The 12,000-nt window shown below is 44.8% G+C and overlaps 1 protein-coding gene across 2 annotated transcripts in view; it reads left to right on the plus strand.

Annotated features, from left to right (window-relative positions):
- Positions 1-12,000, plus strand: part of CDK16 (cyclin dependent kinase 16) — a 34,472-nt gene that overhangs the window by 15,396 nt on the left and 7,076 nt on the right. For both annotated transcript variants that reach the window (XM_083161228.1, XM_083161227.1), the window contains 8 exons: positions 3,002-3,096; positions 3,274-3,336; positions 3,427-3,550; positions 4,389-4,509; positions 4,761-4,858; positions 4,938-5,043; positions 5,129-5,171; positions 6,499-6,589. In XM_083161228.1, the coding sequence (XP_083017354.1) occupies positions 3,002-3,096; positions 3,274-3,336; positions 3,427-3,550; positions 4,389-4,509; positions 4,761-4,858; positions 4,938-5,043; positions 5,129-5,171; positions 6,499-6,589 (741 nt within the window). The remainder of the gene's footprint in view (positions 1-3,001; positions 3,097-3,273; positions 3,337-3,426; positions 3,551-4,388; positions 4,510-4,760; positions 4,859-4,937; positions 5,044-5,128; positions 5,172-6,498; positions 6,590-12,000) is intronic.

Below are 12,000 nucleotides of genomic sequence, written 5' to 3' on the forward strand. Positions count from 1 at the left end.
ATGACAGATGTGAGATTACAGGAGCGAGAGTGGAGATTGGGACTGTAGCGAGGCTGTACTGATATGATGCGGTTATCATCCTGGCAGTCTGGGTGTCGGCATTCAATATTGCAACGCCAGTATCCCGATTGCGACCAAAGCTGAATCTTCAAAAGGGTCAGGAAGCCGATGCCGGACTATGGACAGCCAGCATCCCGATCTGGGAGCGGGCAGCCGGGAATGGGAGTGTTAGATAACGAGAGTTATGGTAGACTTGCCTTCGGTTAACTTTCTGCGAGGTTCATGGAACCCACAGGGTGGTATCGGGGGGTTGTAGGCAGATCCAGATGACAGTGTCACCAATCAGCAAAGCTTTGAGACCTCCCAGGATGCACGGCTCCTCTCCCCTATAACCCCGCCTCCATGCTCAGCTCCTCAGGTTTGTTAACCAGCCAATAGCAGGAAGCGGAGAAGGAAGAAGACAGGTGATGAACATACCAGCACACTCATACATCGGCAGTGAGGGAAGTAGTGAACAAAGTCATTTAAATCACATCTTGTATATCACAAGGAATACCTCAGGCAGATAAGGGTGGGTGCCCTGGGGATCCCATGAACCTCGAAGAGAGAGTTAACCTAAGATAGGTCTACCATAACTCTCGTATTCTAATCAGAGTTTCATGGTCCCCATGGGGTGACATCAGGGATGTCCAATAGCAGTACTCAAGGTAGGGTACCAGCCTGAGGTGTCAGAAGAACTTGACGCCCAAAGGAAGCATCCTGGGAGGCGAACGTGTCAAATGCATAGAATCCTTTGTTGAATTTCCTGGTTTATATGAAATTTGGATTACTAATTCCTCCTCCCCCAATCCCCCACTCAACATTATATGAAATTTGGGAACCACCTTAAGGAGGTGCAAGATAAGAAAAGGGGGACAGCATTATAGGGCGGTCAAGTCCGATACACGTCTAACAGACACCATTGCCAACAGGAAAAGCGTCTTAGCTGTGAGCCACTTGAAGTCCACTGTGTGCAGTGGTTCAAAGGGTTTTCCTAAAGCCTGCAAAACTAAGGACAGATCCTATGGAGGTTGTATACGTAGAACTCCTTGAAGGAAAGTATGTATGTCTGGGATAAATGCAATCTTCTGTTGGAACCAGATGGAAAGGGCTGAGATATGCACTTTCGATGAAGCTAGTCTCAGACCCAGGTCTAAGCTTCTCTGTAGAAAAGCAAGTAGTCTTCCTGTTTTGTGTCATAGCCCGGAGCCGCACACCAGGAGAAATATGTATATTCTGGGAGAAGTGCTCTGAGCATTGTCTGGATTACTTTTTTGGAAAATCCTTTAGATAGAATATCACATTTAAGCGCCATGCCATCAAAGACAGGTGCTGTAGATCTGGGTGTAGGCTACCTCAGTGGTGTGTACCTCGGGTGCCCCTGGCCCCGGCAGAGTGGTATCCTTATTATCATCGTTCTCCTCAACCTCATACCCAGTAGTATCATCTTCCTCCACCCCTGGAAGTAATGGGGAGGAAGATATGGGGAGCTGGTGTTTTGTAACGTGACTGGCACCCGGCAGTAATTTTTGTATTGCTACCATAGCATCGCTGAGCATGGAGGGAGGTTATAGGGGAGGGGAGCCGTGCATCTTGGGACGTCTCAAAGCTTTACTGATAGGTGCCACGGTCCTCTGGATCCGCCTACAATCTCCTGATGTCACCCGAAAGCATGAAACCCGAAGAAGAAAAAGGCATTAGTGGGGGTTAGGGTTAGTTAGGGTAAGGGTGCAAGATGGTGGGGTTAGGTTTAGGCACAGAGAAGGGAGGATTAAAGGGCGGGGTACGAGGCATAAGCCCCGTACACACAGGGGAGATATATTGCTCAGCAATATTTTGCTAGCAATACATTGCTGAGCAATATATTGCCCAGTGTCTCCTTTTCATCAGCGACCAGAGATGGTCACTGATGAAAAGGAACCTCTGCCTGGGGAGCTGCAGAGGTAATCAGTTGGTCGCAGGAGCAAGGTCCTGCGACCAGCGATTTAGAATGGGGCTGAAAACTGGAGCGCGCACCCGGCGATTTATCGCCGGGGCACACTTCCATCACTGGCAATATGGTCGACAGCGACCATATTTCCAGCGATTTCAGCCACTATCGCCCCCGTCTGTACACAGCTTTAGGGTTAGGCTGCAAGGAGGTGGTGCTAGGTTTAGGCACAGAGAAGGGGGGTTAAATGTACGAGGGTAAGGCTGTGAGAAGGTGGGGTTAGGTTTAGGCACCAAAAAAAGGGGGGTGGTAAAGGGTGGGGTACAAGACTTAGGCACGAGCAGAGAGGGCTAGGATCAAGCTGCTGGTTAATGGAGGGTAGCGTCGGTCATCTGTATGTATCCCGTACTAATGGGTGTAGTATAAGTGGCAGAAGTCTAGTAGAGAGCTGGGATCTCACGGCCAGGGCCCTAATGCAACAGCCTGACCATTTTTGTCACTGTAGCCTCTAGATCAGGGTTGGCCAAACCGGTCCTCGAGGTCTACCAACAGTCCAGATTTTCTAAATCACCTAGCTGGTGCACAGGTGTAGTCATTGCTGTCACTATCCCCAGACCACCTAGCTGGTGCACAGGTGCAGTCATTACTGTCACTTTTCCCCAGACCACCTAGCTGGTGCACAGGTGTAGTCATTACTGTCACTTTCCCTAGACCACCTAGCTGGTGCACAGGTGCAGTCATTACTAACTTTCACATTCCCTAGACCATCTAGCTGGTGCACAGGTGCAGTCATTACTGTCACATTCTCCCACATGCTGCATTCATCCCTACTATACAGTATATCCACAGGTTGCCTGGAAAACATGACCTGTTGGTAGATCTTGAGGACTGGTTTTTCCACCCCTGTACTAGAATAAAACCGATTGTTTTAAATCCAAAACCGGGTTGCAGCCTGAAGACGACAATGCCACAGTGATACGTAGGAGCTCGCTGCTTAAGTCTGCTCTAAATCTCGTCTTCTCTTTCTTCTAGTTTCTCTTCTGAAGGACTTAAAACATGCGAATATTGTTACTCTTCACGACATTATTCACACCGAGAGGACCCTGACTCTGGTCTTCGAGTATCTGGTGAGTGTATGCGATCGTTGTGGACAGGGCTGGTGCTGGGACCTGTGTAACTGGGATGCTCCAGTGTCACTATGAATCCTCGAAGGATGTCACTCTTAAGTGAGCGTCATCCTTTATGCACCGACATGTGACCCAATTCGTCATCTGCGTAGACTGAAAACTGTATTTATTCCCCAGGACAAAGATTTAAAGCAGTATCTGGATGATTGTGGGAACCTAATAAACCTTCACAATGTCAAGGTGAGGCGGCGGTGGTTGTACACTGTGGGAGGAGTCTGGCTGGGAGTCTTGCCTTTATATGCAAAGTAACGCTTTATATTTTGTGGTCAGCTTTTTCTTTTCCAGCTTCTCCGGGGACTGCACTATTGTCATCGGCGCAAAGTTTTGCACCGAGATCTCAAACCGCAGAACCTGCTAATAAACGAGAAAGGGGAACTCAAGCTCGCAGACTTTGGTGAGCATGGGAGAAAGGTTGTTATTGGGTAATTTTGTGTGAGCGTGTGTGTGTGTTTTTCTGGTTGCTCTGCTGAAATCTTTTGGTAAAAGCAGGATAAAGGTTTCTGGGTGTGGATGGAAGAGAGAAGGGAGGGCTCCATCCACAAGGCCCTTCGTTCTGAGAGCAGGTTCATTGTGTCTACATAGTTTGTATGTATGTATTTATGTGAATTTTTATCTATCTACTGTATATATTGCAAAAGAAGCCAGGTGTGCACCACAGTGAGCAACACACCTAAAACATGTATAAATCTCAATTATACCCATCAGCAGTAGATCACCTGCCCAGGTAGCAGTCTCCACTTGTAGACATTAGTGCAGCCACCTCTTTACTCCAGTCCTCGGGTACTCACTACCTGATTTGTAAAGTCATGTCGTCACCCCAAACGCCTTCAGTCATAAAGGACTTTTTCATCAGGTGTCAGTAAATGGATTTTTTTTTATAACTAACTGACAATATATTTGACTTGAAGGCCAGCTAATGCCTGGTACCATTTCTGTACATGTCTGTAACAGCGGCAGGGAGGAAGCAGCACCTTACCCCTGCACAGCTAACGGTCTGCGAGAAATGACGACATTAATGTTGGCTCTCTTGGGACTTGGGAGGAAATATGGGACACATAGTTATAAGCACCTAAGCCAAGACCGTTCTGATGACTATAGAATACTGCAGGTTTTTTTTTATTGAAAATGTATCATATCTGTATATTTTGTTGCCAACAACTTTGTGCTTTTTCTTGTAAAACACTGGATACTTTCTGAAGTTGATGTACTTATATTTGATATCTTGTTTCTAGGTTTGGCCAGAGCCAAATCCATCCCTACAAAGACGTACTCCAATGAAGTGGTGACTCTGTGGTACCGGCCCCCGGATATACTTCTGGGGTCCACAGAATACTCCACCCAGATCGACATGTGGTAAGTAAAGTTGGGATTGGATAGTAGGATAATAAGAGAAGTTCTGCTGGCTACACCCCACTTCATGTGCAGGATGGGTCCTGCTTCCGTATCGTAATTTTGCGAATGGCGGGCTGGGGGAGGTGGTGCGCAGGCTGGGGGGGGGGGGGGTGCATAGAAGTCGCTTGTTTATTCATTATTCCCGTTACTCCCTTGTATAATGCGTATGGACCGTGTAAGAATATTGGACTTCTATGTTTCCCTTCATGCAGGGGCGTTGGCTGCATCTTTTATGAGATGGTCACCGGGCGACCCCTTTTCCCAGGATCCACTGTGGAGGAACAGCTGCACTTTATTTTCCGGATACTCGGTAAGTGATTAGCGTGGTAGAGCGCAACGCACGCGGTTACAAGAGCGCTGTGACGGACGCCATATTGTATCCTCTGTAGGCACTCCCACGGAGGAGACGTGGCCCGGGATCCTCTCTAATGAAGAATTTAAATCCTACAGTTACCCTAAATATCATCCAGATCCTATCCAGAAACACGCAGCTAGGTACGGACCAGAAGGGACCGCCCAGATCTTTGTCCATCCGTGCCTTACTTACTGACCATCTACATCTGATTCTTGTCCTCAACAGGCTGGATTCAGACGGAGCCACCCTTCTGACTAAGCTCCTACAGGTAAGGTCTCGCTGCGATAATGGAACAGGTAATCCGATTAAAGGTGCATACGCACTGGGTGATGTAATGAGCCATACCGCTCGCTTTGACCCTTCTGAGCTGCCGTTCATTATATCACCCAGCGTGTAGACCTGGCATGTCCAAACAGTGGCCCGCCAGCTGTTGTGAAACTACAAGTCCCATCATGCCATGCAACAGTTTTTCTATGAAGGAGTGCTAAAACTATGGCAAGGCATGCTGGGATGTGTAGATTCACAACAGCTAGAGGGCCTCAGTTTGGACATGCCTGGTGTAGACTATGCCCAACAAATGATGGGTGTTTCCATGGGTCATTGGCCACGCCCTCCATCTATGCATGTATTCTCCCACCACGGCATAGTGGATGGTAGGGCATGAAATACCGCCTGTAGGAACATGTCGGCTCAAAAAAAAGAAACTGAATCTGTCGACCTTTTGATTGTTGACCTTATGCTTGAGTCAACTTTCTAACCATGTCGACCAATTTCATGTGTCGACCTAAGTCAACCTTCAGTGGTTGACCTAAATAGGGTCAACCTAATTAATGCCCATATCCCTGCTGAGATGAGGCAAGCGTGTATCCACGTTTCCATATTTGGGGGGGTAAATATCTACTCCCGCTACCTGTTTGACACCAGATGACTTTTGGATGGTGATACGGCCACGGACCAAAGCTGCGCACCGGCATAAGATTAGGCAACCGTAGACAGCAGTAGCTGGAGTACAGGAGCCCACCAAATATGGCTTATGATTAGCTATATAATAGAGGAGGGGTTATATTTGCTTTTCTGTAGATTTCATACACATAGCCCCTGTAAGCTTACAGTGAGGGCGTCCGGCAGCTGCCAGCAGTAAAGGAAGTTGATCGAGGTCATAGAGTATCAGTATGGATAGAACGGCTAGCAACATCACCCATGTGGTCCTCACTGGGGACAAGACAAGACCTTGTGGGCAGCTTAGGATTGTGGGTAAAAGTTACATACATCATCATTTTGTCATCGGAGGTTACACAGTGGCAACGTATAGTTTAGAGCTGGGGTAGCCAACCCTAGTCCTCGAGAGCTACCAACAGTGCATGTTTTGCAGGTCTCCTCACAGAATCACAAGTGAGCTAATTAGCTCCATCTGTGTATCTTTTAAAATGTGTCAGTGATTAATGAGAGCAGCTGTGCAGCAGCTAGGTTGTCTGGAAAATGTGTACTGTTGGTAGCTCTCGAGGGCTAGGGTTGGCTACCACTGGTTTAGAGCATATGTTGGGTTATCGACAGTCATGTACCGAGTAGATGACCTCTGGCTTTCTATTCTGCAGTTGGAAGGAAGGAGTAGGATATCTGCCGAGGATGCCATGAAACACTTATACTTCCATGAACTGGGGGAAAGGATTCACAAGCTACCAGACAGTAAGCAATATACATCTACTCTGAATACCATTGTGATGCTACTTCTAACAGTCTTCTCATTTCCTGCCTGTCCCACTCCTTAAAGCAGAAGTAACGTGTTAGGGATGTCTGTGTGGAAGCAGGTGAGATAATTACTGACCCAGCAACGTGGATAACCTCTACTGTACTTAAGACATCCACAAACGTGAGCCGTCGGTGGCACATAAGGGCTGTAGTGCTAAATATTTGCTTTTAAAAGATTGCCAATGTTTGGGCAACTATTCAGTATAAAACATCCCTCCACCTGTTGGAAGGGGTATAAGTTTCATCACCCGTGACCAGTGTCTGTTTTTACCTATGGGCTGCAGCCCCCCATGTAAAATCCGACAAAATCTCTGAGACTGGCAGTGACTTCCTATTGGAAGTCCGACCTGCCAGTCACCCAAGGCAGTCCCATTGGAAGGTCTTCCCTCCCTCTGGGATGCCTGCAAGGGCTGCTGTGACGGCAGCCCATAAAAACGGGTTCTGCTGAGGACCGTGAATATGCTTCTGTGGTCTGCTGCCCATAGAGGCTGGGGGGGAGGCCGGAATTCCCGACGTTACAGGAAGTCAGAGCCTGACATGCACCAACGTCTGCTCACTTTCCCTGCATAAAGCTCTTGCATTGTACTTGACGTCATCTACTTGCCTGTACTTAAGCACAAGCATTGTATTCAATGAATGTCTACCTCTGTTATGGAAGGACTGAGCTTGGCTTATCGCGGTGGGATAGACACTGACATGGGAGATCTATTGAAGATGGGAAATTGCCCATCGCAACCATTCCTTGCCCATAGCCTACCATAGAGGTTGTAGACGCAAATACAGTAGTACAATTTAAACATGCTTGGGATAGGCATATTGATATCCTTACAAAAAAATAAGGATCAAATATGGTTTGAGGTAAACAAAAGAAAGCAAAATTCCTGCACCAGTACTTTTTATTACGATTCTCCACCCCCAGTGATTATCAAAAATTAGGGAGATCAATTCTTCCCTAAGGCTAGTCTGGGGGGTGCCACCCACTACTTGAAGTTAGACCTAAACACCCACGAAGAAAAATAAGTATCTTACAGGGTGCACTGAGAATCAATTTATTTTCATAAAATATAACCTTTATTTATTGTAGTATAAAAAGTCTCTTATCAGAAGTAGACTGCATAACCTTGTATCAGAGTGAAATATTTAAAAGATAGATAGGTGTGATAAAGAATGAAAAGACAAGTGTACAATAAGATTAAAATGAGAAGAAAAGGATGTACATATGTGTGTGTCAGTTTATCTTGCAATTATTGGCTTCAGATTGCCTTTATTAAGAGTTGCTATTTTCTGCTGCTAATATGTTACAATTTAGCCAGCAGTTATGTTACCACAGGGTTTACTAATTACTGAAGAGGCTTTTCACTGTATTTTATTAATTTTTTTTCACAGTGTTAGTATTTCTCTTGTACGCCACGTTTGGCTGTTCAGTTTTATGATGTTATATATTCCCAGAAGACTGGATGAGAATTCAAGTAATTATCCGCGCCAGGAGGTATCAGGGGAGACCCTTAATTGTACTCTGACGGTTATAGGAGATATGTCCTTTTCTTTTTTTTTTTTTTATATGTTTATTAGGATATAAAGCCAAACATATTGAAAATGCATTACAGAAAGACATAGTGTACTTTTTCCATGTTTACATAGCATGTGGATAAACAGGTACAGGCATACATTGATATATGTTCCTCAATTTTTTGTTTCTCGTTATGCATGAACACAATCTTTATTAACCAATTCAGGAGGGTGAAACCTTTAAACACATCAATACTGGACCCCAGGATTCTTTTAGACGGGGGGTGTCCCCTTCTCAAGTGTGGTCATATTGTACCATGTCGTCAGTTTCACAACCTGTCTGATTTTACTTTTTTCTTCATCAGACAAGGTGTGAATATACGGCAGCCAAATATCGAAGAACTTCGGCGCCCTTGTTTCAACATCCAAGATGCAATCTATCCAATCCATTTGATACATAAAAATTAGCCTAGGTAGAAATAAAGACAATGGTATCTGGTCAGTGCCTATCCACTGCGATAATATAGTTTTCTTAGCAGCTGTTGCCACTCTTGCTAAAAGAAGTCGTGTTCCCTGTGTCAGTTTTGGCGTAAGAGATTCTGGGTAATGATTCCAGAATGCCCATGTCATATTTATTTTAAAAGTTATGTTTAGGGAGTTGTTAATAAAAGTTTGGACTCCCCCCCAAAACTGTTGAACAATGGGACAGGACCATAAACAATGAATGATCTCCGCTTCGGGTGAAGCACATTTAAAACACTTAAGGTGCGTACCCACGGTACGATTTATGTTCCGTAAGATATCCTATACAATTCCCCAGAAAAGTCCTGGTGGTTAAAAAGCATAAGATTTGTGCTTAAAATAAGGTACGATGTGCATAAGATATAGCAAACGATCTGACGTCACAGCTATACTACACTATACTATCTTATGCTTTCTAGACAGATTGAGTTGCATGTTCACCCGATCAGCTCCCTCCCATACGACCTGCGGGAGCGCGCATCGTACGTCGGATAGTGCATACACACGGTAAGATATAGTGCACTATCTAGCATGCTATTCGAAACTGGCTAGATAGTGTGCTAGATTGTGCACTATATCTTACCGTGGGTACGCAGCTTTAGAATTGTCTGCTACTCCTGTAATATGTCTCAGCTTGGGGGTATAATAGGCCCTATGCAGTATTTTATACTGCATTTCTGCACAAGACGCTGAGACCAATTTTTTATTGAGTTTTGTGGTAAGTTTAATAATGTCTTGAGTGCTAAGTTCTGGAACATCAATTTGCCATTTGGCTAGCCCAGTGTTTAATTTGGACAAATCTAGTTTTTTCCTTATCAATTCGTATATCAGAGAGGTTGAGATTAGACTGTCCCCACTTGTTATGATCAAGTTGTTTAATGTGTTGGTAAGCTCTACTTTCGGTAGGGTGGAGAGCAGTCTGTTGATGTAGCTTCTAGCCTAAAAATATGCAAAGAGTGGGAAAGCAATGTTTGGGAATTTTTCCTTCAGGTGGGCTAGTGTGAGTACACTTGTGCATTTCATATCTAGAAATTGGTAAGCATATTTTAGACCTCCCGCATACCAATCTCCAAATGTACGATCTGACTTTCCCTCCTGGAAATCCTTATTATCTAGCAGAGGCAAAAATAAAGAGTGATTGACCGACATGTTAAAGCGTCGACGTATTATTCGCCAGGTCGTATATGTAGTATAAAGTAAGGGATTGGACTTTACCTCCTGGTTTAAGTAAGTTGGTGGTTCATGTAGAAGAGTCACAAGTGACATATTAGATAAGAAGGCTCTATCTAAGGTTAGGTTGACATAGTGGCTCGTCCCCCTCACCCAGTCCATAGCATACCGCATATTTGAGGCTAAGGCATAGTCTTGTATGTTAGGAAGGTTGATGCCTCCCAATGATATAGGTTGCTGTAATTTAGATAGCGCTATCCGCGGGCGCTTCCCTGCCCATATGAAATTCGTTATTGCCTTGTTAATCAATGCCGCCTCTTTCTTGTGTAACAAGAACGGCAGCATCTGGACCGGGTAAAGAAGACGAGGGAAGGAGACCATCTTGTATAATTGGCATCTTCCCAGATATGATAGTGGAAGGTGTTGCCATCTATCAAAGTCCTTTTTCATTTGGGCGATAAAATGAGTATAGTTTACTGAGTATAGTTCTGATATCCGTCTTGGGAAGCGTAGGCCCAAATAAGTTAGATGGGTTTGCGACCATTTAAAGGGAAATGGTTGTGACCATTCTTGAGTAGCTTCAGGGTATATTGCTAATGCTTCTGTTTTATCGAAATTAACTAAAAATCCTGAGATTTCATGAAAATCTGCAAGAATTTGCTGGACCTTAGGTATCGCTTGTTTAGGGTTGCTTACATATAATAATAGGTCATCGGCAAAAGCCGAGACCTTCACTTCCACCTTCCCCAATAAAGCTCCCTGCCATATCTTTTCTTTCATAAAGACCCTGATCAGGGGATCCAGGGCTATATTGAATAGCAGTGGCGAAAGCGGGCATCCCTGGCGTGTCCCCCTATGTAATGAAAAGCTGGGAGAATTGACCCCATTTACAGTTATCTGGGCTTTTGGATCCATATATAACATATTAAAGATATTGATAAATTTCTCACCAAATTGTTGCTGTCGTAACACTCTTAAAATGTGGGACCAAGAAACCCTGTCAAAAGCCTTATCTGCATCACAGCTAACCACTATGGCTTCTTTATTTGTCTGCTGGTGAAATTTATATAAGGCAGCCGTCAGCATCCTCACATTGTGAACCGAAGTACGTCCCTTAACAAAGCCATTTTGGGCCGTGTGTAATATCCTAGGTAGTACCTCCTGGAGCCTTTGTGCTATAAGTTTAGTGAATATTTTTAAGTCCTGATTTAATAGCGATATGGGCCTGTAAGATTGTACTTTCTTGGGGTCCCTCCCCTGTTTAGGAAAAACCACTATCCTAGCTTCAGTAAATCCCTCTGGTGGCAAGTTGCCCGCCAGTAAAGAATTGTATAAAGACAGGAGAGGAGAGGTCAGTTGTTCCTGTGCTATCTGGTAATATTCTGCGCTAAGCCCGTCCGGGCCTGGTGATTTGCCCTTCTGTAGCGATTTTATGGTGTCAATCAGTTCTCTATCCGTAACCGGGGACATTAGAATCTCTCTCTCCTCAGGTGTTAGTGTTGGGAGATCTGCCGATCTTACGAAATCAATACCTGCTTGTAAGTTATCTGTTTGTGGTGCATATAGCTGGCTATAGTATGTCTGAAAAGTCTGCATGATTTTCATCGGATCTTCTTCCACCTGTCCCGGGGCCGTTTCAATTTGTAAAACCCGAGGGGAGGTGGAATGTGTTCGAATTAGGTTTGATAACAGCTTACCCGCTTTATTGGACCCCCTATAGTACCTGTTCCGTTGTATATTATGTGTAAAGTGGGCTCTTTCAGTACATAAGGTATCATAAGTCTGTTTGGCTTCTTTGTAGGCAGCCCTCGTCTCATCGCTGTCGTGTTGAAGTAGTGCATTGTATGTCTCGGTTAGCCTAGAGCTGCACTTTGCGATAGCACTGGTCAGCTTTTTACGCTTCCTATTGACATATTCCATGATTTGGCCTCTTATCACTGGTTTCGAAGCAGCCCAGTATAAATTTATATCTTGTTCATGTTCCCTATTATCTTGCATATATAGCTGTATTGAATGCCTTAGGTGTAGTTTAAAGTCTGTGGAATTACTTAGATATGAGGGGAACCTCCAATTATAGGAGGTCACAATGGGGTTTTTAAGGGACATCGTGAACCAAATTGGGGCATGGTCTGATAGTGCAATCACAC

This window comes from Crinia signifera, chromosome 9 (genome assembly GCF_055691185.1).
Source record: "Crinia signifera chromosome 9, ASM5569118v1, whole genome shotgun sequence".
In the NCBI taxonomy this organism is placed as follows: domain Eukaryota; kingdom Metazoa; phylum Chordata; class Amphibia; order Anura; family Myobatrachidae; genus Crinia; species Crinia signifera.